Below are 21177 nucleotides of genomic sequence, written 5' to 3'. Positions count from 1 at the left end.
CAGCATAATTTATCATCTTCAAATATCGATCCGTACTTAGACTCACCAAGATCGTTAAATAGTATTGTAATTTACGAGTGAACATCACGGATGATCTGTAAGTCTTGCCATACCGCTCAGGTATTAATTGGTCCTTCTTTCCAGGCATCACTTCAAACGGATATGGTTGCGCGAGACCTGGAAGACCTGGAGTCTACACGAAAGTACACCACTATCTTCCTTGGATCGAGTATGCGATTTCCAGGGAAGATATCCGATCCTCGATCGCTTCGTGTAAGGGCCATCGATGTCCTCTAGGCGAATGTCTACCGAAATCTCGAATATGCAACGGGTTCTTAGAATGTTCGGACGGTAGCGACGAACGTAATTGCCCTCTTAATTTGTAGTGAAATAAAGACTGATCGTATTCGTATTTATTTGTCCAAGCACGCGCATTGAACGAACAAATCAGTTAATAGTGGAATTTATAAATTTACGTTTATAATATAATATTAAAATTCGTATATACGACGATATCACGATCATAATATTATATTGAAAACGTATAAATTTATAAAAGATAAAAATAGTGAAAATATTATCTGTCAATTACAAGTTGGAATGGAAGGGACAAAACGTTAGGGAAAAGATGAATGTTTAAATAAATATAAAGGTAATTAATAGAAACGTAGGTATTAAGAAACGTCTCACGATTAAAGTGTGAAATTTTCCGTCGTTGGAAGTGTTGCTGTGAAATATTAAATATTCGTTGATTTTACATAGATGTGCAATACATAGCTAGAAATCAAAAGTTGAAGATAAATGTTAGAGAGTGTATCGTACATCGGTGTGAAATATTTGTAAAGAGTTTCGGTTATTAATGATAATTAACGATACTGTTAACACTGATTTATACTCTTCTATACAATTATCTTTGCGTTTGATAGTTAACATTAATACGTTTCAGTTATATGAATAAATCTACTAATGACTATGCGTTAGAAGATTGTTCGCGACTCGATTCGTACGAAAATAGCACGGATAGTCGCGAAGAATAGTATTGCTGAGTCACTCGTGATCGACTCAGAAATACTTGCTAGCATAGGGATATATAGTCGAACCTGGCATTTTGATTCTTTTGCTTAAATTACGAAACGAATCTCAAGGCCACGTTATATCGTGCTCATTACTTCAGTCTCTTCGTAAGTTCGAAGATTTTTAACGTAACGTGTATGTATATATGTCGTATCTAATTATGTAAAAAGATTCTTTTGATGCTAATAAACAAGAATTTTCAGAAAAGAAAGAAAAGACGCCGTTTATGGAAGTCCCAAATCATTGAATTAAGACTGTACAAAACTTTCAATGTCTTTCATCTTTTTCTTAGTAGGAGAGCCACGAGCAAATTGTAATAGCAAAACTGTATTAGCTATTAATAATTACAGTGACTCTTCAATGACACTCAAAATCGGATGAATTGTCTGACCATAAAAATACGGAGATATCTTTCAATATGATGTAGTAAAAAATGTAATAAATTAATAATAATTTCTATCTGTACATAATAGTCTATGCATTTAGTAATAATTTGAATAATCAAGAACATGATATGGCATGTGTCTAAACGACATCTTGTAGTTAGAAAAGTAGGATTTATATATGCGAGCCTGATTCGATGAGAAGGGACTGTAATTTCTTGCTGTATCTGAAACACTTTAATCGTGTTCCAAATTCTTGAAAAGCGAAAAGAATTATGAATACAAGAGTTGAATGGAATATTAATTTGTTTTATTAGGACAATTAGAAATAGCACTGAAAATCATATTCAGAAATAAATATTAATTATCCTCGATATAATACTCTATCGATATTAAAACGAAGGCTGTAAAGATTACGGCATTACAGGCAGTGCGATCCTTAATGATAAATAATCTCAGTCAAACGATCATCATTCTAAAACCAAACGGGCATAGTACTACATACGTACATATGTAGGTATATAAATTATAAAAAAAGGTCGTATTTCTTTCGAGTTTTTCCTTCGTCTTTTCTCTGGTAAAAAAGGATCGAACTGCTTCATTGTTATTCTATTATGATCATGTTATTCTAGATCGTGCCTTTAAGTAGTTCTAATATTAGATTATACCTACGATTAGCACAATATACCAAGAGGTAAAAATCACAATGTAATTTACGTCATGTTCAAACAGCACGCTTTTAAAATTCAATATCGAGTTTACAATTCATTTATCGTTTCGGGGAATATCTATCCTTTGCGGCTGGATCATCAACACTTTAGCACAACCGTTATTCCTGATCATTTTTCATCTCACGTCGTCTCGAAAAATACCTTTCGAGTCTGAAAGTTTTCAAACGCACGCGCATAAACGATCGATTTGTTTCTCATTAAATAAATTCAGCGTCCCATTCTATTTACACATCATGAACATTGATGAACACGGAAGACTCGCAAACTGAAAGCACAAACTTGAAAATTCAATGAAAAGTGTATTATAATATATACTGGCACGAAATAATTCCTTTCCAATCAGTTACGCTCTACGTGATTGAATTAATGCATTATATACTATAAGGAAACGATATGTAAAGTATTAATGGTGCAAAAGTCTCAAGTTATCTCGTCCTATACAGGAAATACACTAGGCATAAATCCAGCACACTAAAATAAGAAAAAATGTTCATATAAATATGAGCTGATTTTCCAGTTACAGCTTGTTTTGTATTACAACAATCTTTTAATTTTTTAGCTAACACATACTTCGTGCAGGCTCCATTTCTCAGTCAGCTCACTCTCCAGACCCAAATTTGCTCGATTATTCAATACTGAGACATTTGAAATCTGTAGTTTATAAAACGCTAATTGACGATGTTAAAACATTCATTACCGTACCGAAACATCTCATCCGTTCGAACGAGTTCGACGATCCATGATGAGACGTACTCACGCCTATATTGAAGCTGGAGGTAGTTCGCTTCAAAATAATCTCTGACGGTAAGTAAGTAATAACACAAAACAAGATGTAACTCGAAAACAAGATCATATCAAAGAGTTTACGTTATAAATCCTTTTTTCCTGTTTTAGCATAATGTATCCACCTCTGCTATATTTCCCACGTACAACGAAATACATACTCTGTACGTCAAGCCATTAATATGACATCGCTTAATATACAGAGTAACTTTGTTAATGATTCGTGAATGCTTTCTGTTTCTGCTTCCTCGGAAACTGTTTGTTTAACATATGCGGCGCTCGCTTTTCTCCCACCGAAAACGTCGAGTGGCAATTCCATAGCGAGTAGACTGAAAAATCCCGAGAAACGATTCCATCGGTGTGGACAAAAGTTCGTTCACAATAAAAAATGGTGTAAATGTATAAAAGGTCCGATTCGAAGGTAGAAAAACTTTTGTCCATAGCTTTATACTTAAAACGAACCTACAGTCTCCTCGTATCAGCACCAACGTGCGTTAATAACACATTCGTGAAGAATGTCGAACCCATTTTTGTCCCATTATCACCTTGATAGACGAATCACAATTACTAAGGATCTAATTAAGACTATATTACAAAATATCGAGCCACAAGCGGTCGAACAACCGCGTGTTTTTATACATAAAATTTAATAAGGCTCGATCGATTGAGCGTCGTTTTAAGCGTGATTCTACAATTTAGTTCGGAATGGGATCGATGATCTTCACGAAATGCGGTAAATACCTTCGAAACAGTATAATAGAGCTGCGAATATTTAAAACATTCAATCGATTTATCTAATTCAGTTCTATACTTTCGAAAAGTGTATACTCGCATCTCTCCATTAATTCTTCGCCCTTCTTCTAAAACCTTAAATTAATTAAAGAAGCAATAAATAATAGATCGACGAATCCTCTGACGATGATACCTCTAATGAACTGTACTCTTAGACAGACATTTAGTTAGGCTATGGATAATTGAGTCATCATCGAGGCTTTAGCCCAGTGAGTCGACAGCGATCGTACTGAGACCTTTGGAACTGATGGTCGTTTTGAATTGCTCCGGTATGGGATATTCCGCCTGTAAAAATGCAAAATAAGAAAGATTAAAAGGCATTTTTCTTTCTTTTTTGGTCAAACTCTTTCACTATGTTTTATGAACACTTTCATTAGATCATGAGAAAAGTTTCAAGTACAAAGGGAACTATTTATACTCGTAGAATAAATTAACAAAATTTGATTGGAAAATCCTGAAACCTCAATGTGTACAAATTACCAGTACACATCGAACTTACATAATCTCCATTTCCTCGGGGTACCATAACGTTCATCTCGCTAGACTTGCTGCTAATAAATTCCACATCTAATGAATCCGAGCTCAGATACATCTGACAACCGTCTGTTTTGTCAATAGAGATCGTGGGAACTTTTCCTAGTACCTGCAATCAAAGAAGAAAAGAAATTAATGGAATACCATAAAAAGAAATTAATGGAATGGAGCCAAATTAATTGGCTCTCGAACCAAACGCGTATTGTTCCATCCTCTTCGTAATTTCCAGAATATCACTCGTTATAATATCGAATGCAATATCAAAATATCGAAGATATTGAAATATCGCGTATACTAAGATAATACTTTCTAATCGGTTTAAAGCGACAGTAATAAAATCAGAAAATAACAAATATATAATTGTCAGGTTTTTCTCTTGTGATCTTCGATTAGAATATTATAAGGTCCTGTTGTTTGCCTAATTGTCTTGTGATCTATAATTATGCACACACTTTATATGTGTACACTATCGATATTACACACGTCGAGAGGCAATAACTGCCGATCGCAGTTTCTTTCGATTTTCCACATTTCACGTAGTGTAGGCAGAAATAATCGTAGATGGAATTTGATGAAATTTTTGAAGCCTATAGTTGAATTTTCACCTAACACTTAGCACAAACTTACTCCCGTTATCAAAATGCATTGGCAATTCGGTAAGATTTCAGTCTTTGTATTTTCTTTCTCCTCCTTTATTCCAATTAACGTGTAATATTCGAATTGAACGAAGCTGTTTCATTAACAAAACTTTGCTGTCCGTGTTGGACGAATAAAATTCGTTGATAAAACTTGGAAATGCAAATCGTTGTTAAACGCTTGATCGCTGTACGCAGGCGGAAATCTCGAACCTGTGCGAATGATCTGCGAAGTTGACTGGAAGGAATGTCCAAAAGCAATCGCAAATTACGTGTGGAACGAGATCGTAACCGACGTTCTCGACTGCCTGAGGAACGAAAGCATAGTCTGGCGGGTACAGAGAATTATTATTTTTGACTTGTGCAATGAATATCGAATTAAAGGTCTATGAATACATGAACATAGCGGTCAGGTAAGTTCTTGAAACTGATAAGACTTTTTGTATCTGAACGCTATGTTCAAAAAAAAAAAATAAAAAAAGATAGAAAAAGATAAATGAAAAGGATAGTATTTATCAAATAAAGATATTCTATTAATCGTGTCAATAATATCCAAAGGTACTGGCCGTAATATCTATGTGCGTGGTATTGCTACGTATAATATATATCAAAGGAAAACGTGGTAACGATGCGTCCATTGATAAAGATGTGCTTAATAAAGTTGGATACAAAGTGGAGGACCTTGAACTGAAAGTCAATATACTAACGTATAAACTGCAGTATGGTACCTGGCCTTTACCCCATCAGGTTCAGAAATCGAACTTTAAGAAGAATCTAAGAAACCTTAGACTAACTCTGTCCAATCCGAATGATCGTAATAATTGGATAAAACATGTATTGTTAAGGTGCTAAAAAGATGTTTTTAAAAAGAGGGAGAGGGAGAGAGAGAAAATAAGAGAAATAATGGTTATCTTGGTCTATCTTTTTAGCCCTAGACGCAACGAATCGTACTTTTCGTGTTCAAAGTATTACCCTTCGGAACATCGTCTGACCGAATTGTTCGATGCAAAGAAAAAGAGGATGTACCCTCATCTGCGGAAAGAAAACTTGCCTGTCGAATACAGCAGTAAATCATCGAAAAGTAGCAGCGATATGTCCGTAAAGTACGGTTATTGTTGCAAATATATTATCGAATGACAACTTAATAAATTCTATTCTCAGGCTAAATTCTATGTTCAAAAATGCGATCGATCGAAAGCATCGCGAGACATTGAGAAACGAAAATTTCCAAGTGCAACATCGGAACGCGATATCGGTGCCGTTGTTCCCGAAGAAGAGGTACGCTAAATGTGGGAAAAAATTGAGGAGAAGCTCGAGGAACGCTGAAGCTGTCAAGATGAGCCCGGCGTGTAAGAAATTCACGAAAACTATAGACGATTGCAAAAAGTATTTGAAAGAATTACACGACAGCAATAAGAATCTTGGATTAGTCTGTAGCTCGTCTGAGATCAGCAATGAATCGTCGATAAAAAATTTTTGGTCAGATACACAGGTAAAAATGAACGAGTTATTAAATTCGGAGACAAAATTGTACGAGATCGTCAATGATTGTGTTTAATCGTATTACAGCAACGAAGAAGTGTTCGAAGAAAAGATGCGATTAACGTGAGTGAAAAGCTTGAAAAGAATAATAAAAATGAATACGGAAAGGAGGAAAATAAAGAAGAGAAGAAGCTTGAAAAAATTGATAGAAAGCAGCAAAGTAACGAGCAACGTTTGGAACTATCGAACGCGATTTATCCAGTTCTACAACTGATTGACAAACGTTTATTGCCCCCAAAAATGAACATATCGTTCTGCGCTGATATGTTTCCCCAGCAACTGACCTCGAAGATGTTAGTTTCGTGCGAACCGAGGAAAAAGCTGAAGACGTCTCAAGAAGCCCTGTACCAAGTGAAAAAGAAATTAGAGAGCTTGCATAATGTTCTGCGTATGTACGAGTTGCAAAATATTGAGATGAAAGCCTCGGAGAAACAACGAGATAATAGCAATAAAATGAACAGCGTTTGCAAAAACATCGTGAGTACGCTTGTCTCAGTTACGACAGACACGGACAATTTGAAGAACACCGAAAATACCGAAATAAATATCGAAAGAAATATGAGGAATAACAGTAAGGAAATCCAACGGACAACTTCCAACAGCTCTGAGCAATACGAAAGCGATGAAACAACTAGAAGTTCGGTAGCGTCTATTCGAAATTGTTCAAATATGTTCAACGCGTATCATGTAAATAACATAAATGATCCTTATTGTCTGCTCAGAAGGAACGACGAGGCAAAAATATCTTCTACGAATAACCACGAATTACAGAAAATTCCAAATAATCGGACTGTATATTCTTCTAGCGTAAAATATGAAAGAATACCTGAAAGAATATATTATACTATTTCATCGGATTCCTCTGAAGAGAAGAAAGTTAAGAAGAAAACGGTAATATCAAAAAATTTCATACCAATACCGGATGATGTATACGCGAAGGGCAATCAAGAGAAGCCATTCAGTGGCTCTGATCAATATCCAGTTGCAATGGAAACTGACGAGGATGTAATAATATCACCAGCTTCGAGCCATACAGAAGTATCAAAGGATAGTGAATTAGATGACAAGCCGACAGCGTTATTACTTCAAGAAGCCCTTCAATTCAAAAGAGCGTTATTAACGCGTGTCGAACTGGAAAAGATATGCTACATAGATGAAAAGAAGGAAGAGATAAGTAACGATTCTGTATCAGATTACGGTAGGTACTCTTACGTTAACAATAATCTACAATCAAAGTTCTTGGACATTATATCAGAAGAACAATCTGTTAGCAGTTCTACCGAGAAAAACAGTAAAACTTATATGTTTTTCAATTTGAAACAAGACCTTAATCAACGAAATGAAATTAAAGACTTGGACACGTGTAAAAAATATTTGGACTCGAAGCAAAACCTTAGTTCACCCTCTGAATATTTTAGTTTTAGTAATATAATCCAGGAAGGAAATGAGATTAAAAATAAGCTGTCTTTACCAAAGCATAACCACTTTCAAGGAAACGAAATAGTTCCAAGCAATTTACGGATAAGATATTTAAACGACATATTGAACGAGTCTGATGAAAAGCTTATAAAATTTGTAAGTTGTTTAAATACAACAGAAGCGAATATGAACGAAGAAAGGACATGTTACGACCATGATCATGAGAAAGAGAATTTCAAAGAGCATTTCACGCGCATGAATAATGTAAATGAGTTTATAAATAGGGACACGAATAGCGTAGAATTGTTTTCGCAAAACTTAGACGAAACTCCTTCATCGGAGAAAGTTGAAAATTCGAACAATGAGACAACTTCCAATTTTCTGAACTCTGAATCTCTGAAACAATGTACCGATGTTAGAATTACTAAAGACACAGGAACTGATATATCGAACTTGAAACTAAGTACATTGGATAATGAAAAATACGAAGATCAAGAAATTTTATCATGCAATTCGAATTTAACTTTAAAAAGAAATCCTGGTGCGTGTTCGTTAATCGAACAAACGTTGCTCCACAGAAACATAAATAAAACATTAGAAATGCACGGTATAGTTGAAAACGAAGATCCGATATATGAATTATCAGCCAGTGAGAGTAAAGAAACTTCATGTGGAACAAATTTAATACGGGATTCATTAACATCCAGCATAAATCAGTCCAATGATTCTAACTTTCCGGAACCACCATCTGTAACAGTACTGATTAACAAGTCATTAGACAAAGAAAAGTTAGAATTAGATTGGTTGAACGTCAATAATAATTTCAGTGATGATACTATCAATGAAAAAGATGTAAAAACCTGTTCAACAAACACAATTACTCTTCAGGAATATGATACTACAAACATAAATAACTATAATAAAACAGAAACTAATTACAACAAACACGATCACTTTCAAGATGAAAAGAATTCAGTTACACAAGATCTATTTACAAATCTGAATAAAAAAGAACTAATAAAAGAAACGGATTTTTTAAAATCTTACTCCAATCTTATTTCTCCACACAGCAGTATGTATTTTACAGATGAAGCCTCGAGTTCTACTACGAAATTAAATAATACACATTCAAAAAACCTTAAAGGCTATTTACACTCTAATCTGTATACGCAAAATAACAATGAAAATACATTACACAGCAAGCATGAAAATTTAAAAGATATTGCAAGTGACACTAAAGAAACGAATATCATGGCCACTGACAAATCTTTTGTCAAACTTTCCAACGATGAATTCGACATGAAACAAAATTTATCAACATTCCAAAATAAAATGTCTAATAAAAACAATTCATTATCTTCTAAACCTTGTACAGAGAATATTGATACAATTAAAGAAGCAAAGGCTTTAAAAGAAGTAAAGGAAATTCGGAACGATAGATCTTCAGTAGGATATACTGTTGATAATTATAATTTATTATTTGCAGAAAATGTTCCGATTGACGAAACACTATCCAATTTGGCAGAAAATGTTTCGATTGACGAAACACTATCCAATTTGCCAGCGAATGATATGAAAACATTACATCTAGAACAAATTATCTCGTCAAATTTATCTCCACGACAAGTTTCTCCAAGAGAGACGAAAAACGATAATACAATGAAAAGAACGAACGCGACAATGAAATCGTGGAGCCATGAAAACTATACTTCAAAATCCGAGAAACTGAAAAGATTAATAACTTCACGAAACATAAAAGGTTTAAAATCCGATTTGTTGAACACTGTCCAAATCAAAGCAGAACATAGTACAAACACAACATATCCAAAATTAAGTGATTTATCTGCAGAACCTAGATGTAACACAGGAGATAGTGTTAAATTAAATAGAAAACGATCCCGATCGCAAGTAAGTTTTCGAACGAACGAATCACCGAAAGAAATAACACCACGGTCACATGAATACCCGAGCAATGCAAATTTTATAAATTACACTCAATCGTTAGAAACTAAATTAAAATCAAAAGGTCCTTCAAAATTCTTGTCACCAACGCCGAGAACGTCTTCAAAATCTTGCATACCGATTTTAAAAAGTCGATTGGAAGCAGCTCGAAAGACTGAAAATGAATCGCGACCTAAGAGTCCGATGAGAGGACCACTGACAATGACTATGTTCTGGAGAGATAATTCGTTTAATAAGGACCAAAATGAAATAGATGAAATTCAAGTGGAAGGTAAATCAAGAAATACAGATTCACGTATAGAAGAGGTAAACTCTTGCATAGGAAAGGTAAATGACGCTGATAATCATAAGCAAGACTTAATAAAAACATCACAGATTGCACAAAATATAAATGAAAATGCCGGCAATGATATTATTGCGCAAGAACAAATGGTAATATATGTTAACATATTCACAAAATATGACCACGCTTCGACAAAAATAGTGGATCCAAATAAGTTTTTGGAATATATTAAAAATAGAGAAATAAGTGCACAAAAGATGGAAGAAAATCAAGCCAATAAAAAGCATGATGAACTTCGAGAGATTTCCACAGAAAATGAGAAGGATAGGATACATAAAATCGTTACTGTTGTTTCTACCGTCGTAAATGGTAATGAGCTGGATCAAACTACGTCAACTAATTTATCAGTACCGAAAACACAAAAGGACTCGGTGTCGAACATTTTATTAAATTCTAAATTTAAAAATTTATGTCTCTTGTCTGTCGAGCAAAAAGAAGTCGATGTAACTGCTAAACCTTCTGTTATCGATACAAGTACATCTATATCGGATTTGGAGAATATTTCAAAAACGACAAAAAGAGCGTTAAACAAATTTCAAATATGCGGAACACCTAAAGAGTTAAGCAATGAGGAATACATAGCTCTATTAGAAATTCTTCACCAGGAATCGAATTTTATACATCTAGAAGAATTGCAAAACATTTGTAAGAAGCTTACATCGAAACATTAAAAAATATAAGTAAAATTAGTTCATAAATAATATTATTTATCTATATTTATAAAATTCATCATTGATAATGTCTATTATATTTTTGTAATATACACTTTTAATACAGAACATGAACATCGTATAATTATGTTGTATATATATGTACTCATTTGGAAATACATATATTTTTCACACGATGTTAGAAAGCATTATATGTTATTGCATCTTTTATAGATAATGGGAATAAATAACATACCTGCATTTGTACACTCTGACAATTGACGAATTCGATGCTCGACACAACAGAGTCGAATACAACGGATGATTTACGGCATGAATCCATAACGATGGAGTTAACTTTGCCTTTGACAACTAAAGTGCTATCATGACATCGGAACATATAGATTACGTTGTTCATCTCTACGTTGTCAATAAGCAGATCTTTATTGCCTTTATGATATTCCTATAACAAAAATTAAATTTCGTCAATACAGAATAAACTAATAGAATGAAGCAACAAAATGATATTACTTACCACAAGCCACTTCTTTCCATCTCTAGTAAATACAGGGGGTTTATCAATTGGTGCATTTGCAGGCAGCACTGTTTTTGTAGATATAGTATTATCAACAACTGGTGCTTTAAATGGTGCTGGTCCAGTTCTCAATGAAGGATTTTTATGTGTTTGCATGTCTGACGTGACTTTCTTTAAGTCTGTAAAATACCGATTCATTTTAAAAATTTCATTATTTAATAAATTCCGTATTTAGTAATTTAAAATGTTACACTTACTCTTTGTAATAGCTTCTCCTTGATTAATTTCGGCGAAAAGAGCACTTCTGTCATCGATAATATCTGCCGGTGTTACGTCTCCCATAGGAGGCATACACGGTGGTGGTGGTGGTGGGATGCCTGTTGGTGCAGAGCCAGTTTTTGCCCATACAAGTCCTGTTGTGTAGTGCTGACGCACATATTCCTGTAGAACACTTAGTGTCTGTACCCAAGCCTTGCACCATTCAGCATGTACTTTATTTCTGTAGATATAAAAAACTAAATGAATTCTGCATCAGTAATTAATTTCCAGAAAACAAATTGTTATACATATGAAAAAGACAATAAGAAGATATCATACTTATTATTATAAGAAATAATAGTCTATAATAAAAACTTACTTCTCTTTCCATTCCTTTAATACACGATTTGTATAAAATTGTCCAGCATCATTCATTTCTTTTATATAAGGTGCTGGAGTAGGTGATACTGCAACCCATCCCAAAGCTGGAATACTTTCACTAATTGCTGATAAATGATTGAAAAACTGAGATCCTCTATTTTTTTCACGAAACTCTTGAATCTGTTGAATCTGTGCAGATGTGGGTGCAAGAAGAGAAATTTGTTCTGATTGGTTTGTTGGGGCTGGACGACTTGCTGCAGTTTGAATAAATTCCAACTGAATGCTATGAAAATAAATTTACAATACTTAATAACTTACGTAAACATATCAAGAATTTAAAATACACAAATTGATAGTAAAGTACTTACTTGAATGCCTTTTCTACAAGCTTGCTGTGAGTAGCTACATCACCACCAATTTTTTCACTCAATTGTAAATATTCTTTCACAGGACCGTCTAAAAACTGTTTATATCCTGCGACCGACATGCTGATAAATTTGTCTTCTGCCTTTTTCTCTATTGAATGAGGAGATGAGGCAGACAGCACTGAGTCACTATTTTTTACTGCTTGCGACCTCTTTGGTGATGGTGTATTTGTTTGAACAGCAGAATCTTGTGTTTCAGTTATGGATTGGACTCTTACGTTTTCCAATCTTTTTGTAACGTTTTCTAATCTATTTACCAACTCTTCTAAATGTTCCTCCTTATCGCTAGCTTCACAACCTTTAATTACAATACATTTATATGTATATAAAATGGAAATATACTTCAATATTGTGAATAAAAAAATTATTTTTTTATCTATTCAATATTATTTGTATTATTATTATTATATTATTTCTATATCTCATTTTCGTTCGTTTCTATATAAAGTAACTATAAATACACCCAAAAAGTAAACAAAATTAAATTTAGATATCCATAGAATGTAATAATAAAATATTCTTTATTACAACTATACTTTTATAAACCCAATATTTGAAAATGAAATAACAACTAATAAATTATTAATACCGATCAACAGAAAATCTTCGGTGATTGAAAGAAATATATTCCCGAAAGTTCGCATTAAGAGCGACTAAATTAAATATAGAATGAACGTATAAATAGTTACATTAACATCCACAGCCACTAGATCATTATGTTGCAAGCGACATGTAATATTATAAATAAATTTATGTGTACTTGAAAATGTTAACATAAAACAAATTCACGACAACCATAAAATTGTACCTGATAATTACTGTAAATGAAAGTTGTAAATAATAGATTAAATTAAACGAGACACGATAATCACATTGTAAATTTTAAAATAAGTGCACATCATTTCGATTACTATAAAAATTCATGAACCGCAAGAAAATTAAGGTCAAAGTATAACTTGCTTTAAATTACACAATTTTTAAATTTATAATTAAATATGAAATAATATACAAATGAATTAATTCGTTACCAGTGTTTCTGTGACTTATGCCACTCTAAATTACAAAGACACACCTGGCTTAATTATTCTTTCCCCTGATTAAAGATTATTCCTGTACGGACAAAAGATTTCACGGACGAGATCCTGTAGCCTTTTCAGAAACGCTTGAAGAACTAAACTACGGCTCTAATGATATTCAACGCGGGTGTGTGCCGCGGCCTATTCTTAGAAAATCTGTGGAAATTGAATCACGCGTGGGTAGATACTATTCTGTATGGAATCTCACACATTAATAAGTATTTAATAATTAAAAATTCTCCGCATATCTGTATACGAATCATGTAAACACTCAAGTAAAAGATGTTTTATAATTTATAACTTATTTATATACATAAAATTAAAAAATAGATGTATATTGTTCATTGATATTTCATACTTGTAATTAAAAGAAAATGTATTTTTTATAACTAAGAAAAAACAAGAAATCACTGCTGTGTATTTTTAATGACAGTTCTAATTATTTTAAATATTCTTCTCTTTTTGTAATGAAAACGATAGTAGCGTGAAATAATACACCAAAAAGGTTGAAAGATAAGTAGATCGAAATATACAAATAGAGCGAATAATAACGAAACACTACACTGGACGGTAACAATATGTGGAACAGAGTAAAGTTATAAACTCTTTGTCACAACTTGAAAACAAATGATTTTCCTGCGAAATAATTACCATATATAATACTCTCTTATACACAGTGTGGCATATTGATAAATTAGTCATAATATTCAAGTTTTGACAGAAACATCATACGATATTTGTCCGATATCTCATCTAAAATCAATTGTTCAGAAAAATCTATCCTAAGTTTACAGAACATGTATTGTAATCTTGATATAAATAAATTTAGTCAATCGCATTAAATAATCATGATGCAATCATAAAATTCTTAGTGTTTGTAACTGCGTACATTTTTCAACTAATATCTCTATTCTCATGAAATATTTTCCTAAATATAATCTCAAACAAATTCGCAAAGAAATAATAGTAATAATATTTATAATAATTCCAGCCCTCCAAGGTGCCATAGAATGGACTTGATTTACAAAAATCCTTAAGATCACTCATCTGTGTCCAAATCACGATCATACCGCACTCATCCTGCGAGGTATTTTCCACTCATTCTGAAGCATAATTAGAAAATTAGAATAGATCGGCTTGGTTGTATCCGATATTCTCATATAAATAATAATAATAATAAATCAATAATAAGCAAATAAATAACTCGAACAGAAGATCTAAGAGTCATACAAAGTAATAAATGGATTTAGGGTGAACCCTAACCGGCGTGCACCATCGGTCCTAGAGGGTCAAACCTCACTCTGTGCTCCGTCGCGTTTTGCGTAACGTGCAACAAATCGGAGAAGAATCTGTGACGCCTTAAAGCTAGTTCGTCGCGAGCAACCGGCGTCGCCGGTGGTTCCTGCATTCCGCTGCACTCTTCTGAATCGTGTTCGCCGTCTTCCTCCTCCGAAAGCCACCGAGGAATTGACGAAACTGCGCATCGTACACCCCAATATAGATATCTTTATCTACATATCTGCAGTGACTCACGAAATGCAGTTGAACGCTTGTAGAAAATTTTTATGAATGTATTATGTTTCTTACACAAAACATATTGAAATTTCGTTAGCTCTGTAATAATTATGATCGTAATGGCAAAATTCAATTTAGTTAATGCACGTAAAAGTTGCAGGATATTGATTGCAAGCTATGTACAGTTCATAACGATCGATAAAATAGTTGAACAATCAATTACTTATTATATATCAGTAAGTTATTATTAACGTTATTATTTATTATTTAGTTATTATTAACGTTGACTCGTGCATTAATGTTTAACTGAAATATGCCTATCAGTCTTCTATATAAAAGGATGATCCGAAAGATGCAATTTTTTCAAAATATACATATACACTAACAAGTCCAGTAATCTTTGGAATCGAATTTTTTTCCAAAACTAGCTAATAGCGATGTTACAAAAATATTTCAAAAAAAAAATTCCGGAATATTAATTTTTTACTAACAATAAGTGCATGTTCGCATTACACTTGTATATACATTTTCGAATTGGTTTAAAACTTGTCTAATATGCTAATGGAATTTGAAAATATTTTGTATAATACATATAATATGAACGTACAACTTTTCTACGACAAGCGTTGAAATACTTTCGTATAGCCATTATTCGTTGTATGCAATTTCCTCGTTTATAATTCAAAATAATTCAACGCATTTCAAATCTTACATTCCAACACGATAATGAAATTCTTAATTTAGCATGTAATTGCTTGTAATGAATTTTTAACATGTTTGATGCTGTTATTAATATTGTAAATCACATGTAAGGAAATGTTGAAAAATCAACGGGAGAACGAGTCGTGAAATGAGCAAATTGCATATTTATATAGATGACGGTAGGAAATTTCCATTTTTGGCTTTGCTTTAAAATGAAAAATTCGTTCGCAGGTCACGGAATTATGCATTCTAGCGAGCAACAAACCTAATTATGTATATATACATTATGAATGTAAATATTAAAATATGTGTAATTTCGAGAGTGAATCAGTATCTCAAAAAAGCGAAATTGAAATTTAACGCATAAGCCAGTTCGATTACTATCGCATTTCCATATTTGCTGTCACTTTTTATATATATATATATATATATATATATATATATATATAACGCGTTCTATTTATCAGAAAGTATAATTTAACGTCCTGCGCGAATCTTTCATTTTTAAACGAATTTAAAATTATCTATTTTCTTTATCAAGGAAAAACTGCGCAATAGGGATATATGTACCTGGCGGCGTCATTTTATTCGCGTTGGTATCGTTCGGGCAAGCTTCGAAAACGGAATCATCGCCTTCCTCCTCGGGCCCATCATCGATCGTTCTCTCGATACACGCGGAAGAGTCATAAAGATTGGTCTTAAGGGTATCAGAATCCCCAGAATTCGGTATTGCTTCTATCGCTCCGCCCTCATCCACGTATCCGCTTACATTATCATTTTTCTCCGCCTTTCCGTTTCCATTAACATCCTTACTTCCGTTTACTTCGCCATCTTCCTTCTCTGGTTTCGTTCGATCACCCTCGTTTCTGGTATCGTTCTCATTGTCATCTTTCTTGCTATTGTTCGATTTTACTATTGTTTCGGTTCGCAAGAGAGAATTATCGTTGACCTCGTCGCGCTTTCCGGTAGGCAACGGACTCTTAACGGTCAGGTCGTCGACCACTTCCGTGCTGTTTTTCTCCATCGACGGAGAAACTTTCTCAAATCTCTGCACGTCGCCGTTCAACTTCTCTCGACTACCGGTCGGCCCGTTTTCCTCGAGCTTCGATGAATCAATGCCAACTAATTGCGAGTCGACCGCTTTCTGATTTTTCTTTGGCGTCGACTTCGTCACCTCGCCGTTCGGCCTCTCCTTCTTTGAGCTTTTGTTGCACACACAGCATTTAAACATCGTCAATATCGATTATGGATTTCCGTTGTATCAGCAATAAACGCCTTTCGCCGGCTTTCAACCGAACTTTCGATGCTTTCAAACCGATAGGCCGGTATGTGTTATGTCACGCGGCTCTTATCAACTAGGATCGTTTTACAACGATACCGTTTGATCCGTTCGAATCAATTGATTCGAAAGACCCGATAAAATTGATCGATACATTTCATACGTATCAACGAGAGACAGAGAGAGAGAGAATATATATTATATACAAGCACGGACAACTTCGTAACAATGTAAAATATTGACTGCTAATTCAGAGTTTCGTGTCGTTTTGTTTTTTTCCTTTTATATAGATTAAAATATATGTAACAATGGTAAATAGAAAATAGGGTAAACGGTTCTTAATTTATAACGATTATTGACTCGGAATAGTATTGAAGATAATAACGGCGGATAGAAGAATACTTTAATATTTAGGCTCAAGTTCAACGCTGACCCCTCCTCACAGCCGTATATAGTTGAAACTGGTACTTGAATATTTTAGCTCTGTTGGCCCTTTTCAACCAAGCAACCGAATATTTCGTTTCAACCGGATTTCCCACGGGAATCACCAACTATAAATTGTTTGATGTGCAGCCGGTATAAATTACATTTGTTCACAGCCGGTTTATGTATTTACGGTATGTATCCATTGATATCGTAAACTAGCAATCAAATACGCGCTTTAGCGAAACAATAAGATTAGTAACTAACACCAATTTATTTCCTTTCTTTACAGAAGCTACTAATAAACAATCTGATTAACGATCAACGTACATCGGAAGAGCTATATCTATCATTTATTGTCAATATTAACAAAGATAAAATATTTATTTAAGTTTTATCAAGCTTATATTTGTTGTTTCAACGACTCAAAAATCTTCACTTTATCATTTACAAGCAACAGTTTCTAGGAACACATACGTAACGTCTTCATAATAAATACATATGAGAACATTTACAACAAAATTACGACACTTTCGAGGAATCGTGCGGTGTGTATAGACGTGTATTTTCCCCGCGAATTTCCCTTGATGGCGCGATGATCGATTCCAACAACGCCCAAGTTTACGTTTTCGAGATCAGTGTAACAGATATAGAAATGGACGTTGTATGCCCATCTAATGCAAGTAAGTAAAAAGACGATCATCAAATTTTTTGATATTTCGAAACGCTAAATTCTGTTTTAGAATGGTTTCAGATTACAAGATGTACGAAGAAAATAAGTTTCGCGTTAGAGAAAGAACAGGCATTCTATCTGGCAGTAACCGTACATCCTTCCAAACGTGACCCGCATTCGTCTTTTTCATAATCTTATGAAAGAAAATGAACCAGAAGCTAATCTGATAAGTAGCAGTCAAAGGATAAACGTACACGTATATAGAATATCACAAGCGCATGCTTTTCAATTTCAATGCATGTGAATAATATAACGAATAGAATCGCGGATGGACAAACGTTCGGTCGACGGAGAAAATTTACATACATTTATCTGTAACGAATCACGTTTAAAAACTCAACCGTACAGAATGTAATTAAGAAAGTAAATTAATATTGTGCACGAGACGAGATTAATGTTCCATCCTCACTAAGAAATGTTTGCAACGCTCGTTTCAATTGTATATCCTTTTTAACCAGTCGACTTAATACTATAATATATAGTTTGGCAAAAAATTTGTTTAGCTCTTGGAACACCACCCAAATATTTAAAAAATAACGATTGATATCAAATCACTTCCAGATATTGCAGTGTTATTGACACTTGATAAAAAGCTGAACTCGAGTTAGATTGCACATTGCGAATGAAAATATTGAATGAATTCACGAGATTTGTAAGGGTGGAGTGTCTACCCTCTAAAACAGTCTACTTTAGAAGCAGCCGGCGCAATGCTCTACTGCTTTAGGTTTCGACCGGCACTCTGCGGTGCTGCCGCAGGGTGGTCAAGACCCGAAATTGTTGCAGGTTCTTTAGGTAAAGAGCCACGTGCAGCGCAGGACTTTCGAAATCTAACTTCGTTTCTAACAGGACCGTCAAACTTTAACCCGTAACTGTTCTTCGCGGCAACTAGAAGTCCAACGGATTACTAATTCAGTCGGATACATGAATGTAACTACTAACAGGATGTTAGTCAATAAATAAAATCATAAGATCTGGTTTAGTATAAAATTACTACTGATATAAGAATATATTAAAGCACACATGCCTTGTACAGAAAAAATTTAACTCGTAGAACGTTTCTCACAGACAGATCGGAATGAAGATCAAATAATTCATAATGACTCACATTCGCATTTAACTCACATTTTCGGTACACCTATGAACGTATTTTATTCTTTATCAGACTTTGCTTTATTACAAATAGCTTACACTGATAATGATAAATTTTATCTAAAACTGAAATATTACAATGTTTTAAATTATGTTCCATACGATTAATGCTTAATATAAATTCCATTATTATGAATTACAGCAAAAAATTACCACGTATTTATGTAATGTTATATAATGATCAACATAAAAATAAGTAATAAAATGTTGACCATTATTTTATAAGAATTGAATACATACTCAACATAAAATTTCCAAAATATAATATTTATTATAATTGTAATAATAGCTTCATAACCATCTTTTGCATTCACATATAATTTATTCATTAAAAAACTACAAAATTATAATTAGTTAATATAATATATTGATTTTTTGATAATTTGTTAAACTTTCATGAATCAAACATTGAGTATTATAAACAGTAATAGAGTACATATCATTTTTCATATTGCATCAGAGAATAAAAGAATTTTAATTTATACTCACGATTTTTCCACATATTTAAAACCTTTTTATAAGCACCTGGTACCATTCGGGAATTATCTTCTATCGTTTTACTAAGTTCTGACATTTCGAAATAACGTTTTTCACTAATCACGCAAATGACTGTTAAAAAATATAATGATAAGCAAAATAATGATAAATAGAATACAAAAACTAATGCGTTCGACGTGTAAGTGATGAATAATGATAACGGACTCACTTCGTCAGCTTTCACGATGGAATTTTAATCTCGCGTCAGAATCACAGGACCGTATCATGTAACCAACCTAATAATACAAAATCTTGGTAATGAATGTTTTGTTAATCATTACCAAGATTTAATAAGATTATTATATCCCAAAGCAGTACCTTTAAATAGAAGTAATCAAAAACATATCTTTATATAAATTTAAATACTTCTATCTAACATTAAATTGAATAACTTCATACGTTAAATAAATATATCCTTATATAGGCATCAAATTTTAAATACCTTCATTAAAAATGTTATTTGTATTTTTTAAATTACAAATCTCAATTTTTACAGCAAATATGAAACATAGTAATTAAAATATGTTATTTAATGAGATTTAGATACCTCTTCAACATTGTACAGGATTAAAATACGTTACCAGGTGTCAAGTGTCAGGTGCAGCGTAGTATGACTCACAGTCGAAACACAGCAGGAGATACATACAAGTATAACCATGTTCATAACCAAACCAAATACAATTTCGTATCTTTTATCGAAAAAACAATTATAATTGTTCAACTTACACATACGATATATTGCACTTTTCGAGTACACATATATGTATATATTTATATATGAATTACATTAAAGTACAGATATTGTAAACTGCGGAACCTCGTAAATAGTAAAATGTTTTCAGCAAAGCTAATATGAGTCTAGCGGCAGTGAGATGCATTAAACAGTATTGATAAATTAATAACAATTCGCTTACCAGTATGAACCCTCAATGAAAGTCAGCGATATATACACTGTCACTTTATGACAATCGACTTAATAACAACACAACAAACACGATACACAAGTGGCAAGAATTCAATCTGACAACATAACTAACTACATATACTGGGGCGTTTGCCGGATACCGGAAGTACTACTCTTACTATTGCGCGAGCTTAAAATTGTTAATCGCGCATGCGCCCATGTTTAAATATAATCTCTAAAAGAAATTTATCCGAATTCTACATTATTGCTTTAGAATTATAACTGTTATATTAGTAAAATAAGACAATAATAATTTCTTTATAAAATAGATCAATACATTTTCTACATTGTAGAAATAATTTTAAATTTATCTTCGTAATTCTTAATGAATTTTCACGTATTATAATGTAAT

General features: G+C 33.2%; 3 protein-coding genes and 1 long non-coding RNA gene across 9 annotated transcripts in view; 3 read left to right on the top strand and 1 right to left on the bottom strand.

Annotated features, from left to right (window-relative positions):
• The window catches only part of LOC100649066, a 33859-nt gene extending 31385 nt beyond the window's left edge, over positions 1-2474 (top strand). The window contains exon 13 of the mRNA XM_020865195.2: positions 145-2474. Within this exon, the coding sequence (XP_020720854.2) occupies positions 145-386 (242 nt within the window). The 3' untranslated portion in view covers positions 387-2474. The remainder of the gene's footprint in view (positions 1-144) is intronic.
• Positions 1746-20927, bottom strand: LOC100649182 (adenylyl cyclase-associated protein 2). 5 transcript variants are annotated; one of them, XM_012312705.3, is made up of 9 exons: positions 16311-16986; positions 14787-14999; positions 12391-12745; positions 12021-12305; positions 11641-11882; positions 11384-11562; positions 11105-11311; positions 4263-4406; positions 1746-4048 (listed from the first exon to the last, which is right to left on the bottom strand). In XM_012312705.3, the coding sequence occupies exons 1-9, from the start codon at positions 16969-16971 to the stop codon at positions 3965-3967; spliced, it is 2370 nt and encodes a 789-aa protein (XP_012168095.2). In that variant the 5' UTR covers positions 16972-16986; the 3' UTR covers positions 1746-3964. The 5 variants fall into 5 exon arrangements, with proteins under 5 accessions (XP_012168095.2, XP_048265491.1, XP_048265490.1 ...); XM_048409534.1 differs by lacking the exons at positions 14787-14999; positions 16311-16986 and adding an exon at positions 20776-20927; XM_048409533.1 differs by lacking the exons at positions 14787-14999; positions 16311-16986 and adding an exon at positions 19814-19945.
• On the top strand, positions 6416-11091 carry LOC125385836 (putative leucine-rich repeat-containing protein DDB_G0290503). Its single transcript, XM_048409532.1, has one exon. It carries the CDS (start codon positions 6715-6717, stop codon positions 10867-10869), a length of 4155 nt encoding a protein of 1384 aa, XP_048265489.1. The 5' UTR covers positions 6416-6714; the 3' UTR covers positions 10870-11091.
• On the top strand, positions 17496-19457 carry LOC125385837. Of its 2 annotated transcripts, XR_007225515.1 has the most exons (3): positions 17496-17636; positions 17735-18125; positions 18186-19457. It is a non-coding gene; the product is annotated as an uncharacterized LOC125385837 (long non-coding RNA). The 2 variants fall into 2 exon arrangements; XR_007225514.1 differs by lacking the exon at positions 17496-17636 and having other exon boundaries at positions 17672-18125.
• Positions 20928-21177: the final 250 nt, after the last annotated feature.

Source organism: Bombus terrestris, chromosome 10 (assembly GCF_910591885.1).
Source record: "Bombus terrestris chromosome 10, iyBomTerr1.2, whole genome shotgun sequence".
Lineage (NCBI taxonomy): Eukaryota > Metazoa > Arthropoda > Insecta > Hymenoptera > Apidae > Bombus > Bombus terrestris.
This window is presented reverse-complemented; position numbering and strand designations above follow the sequence as displayed.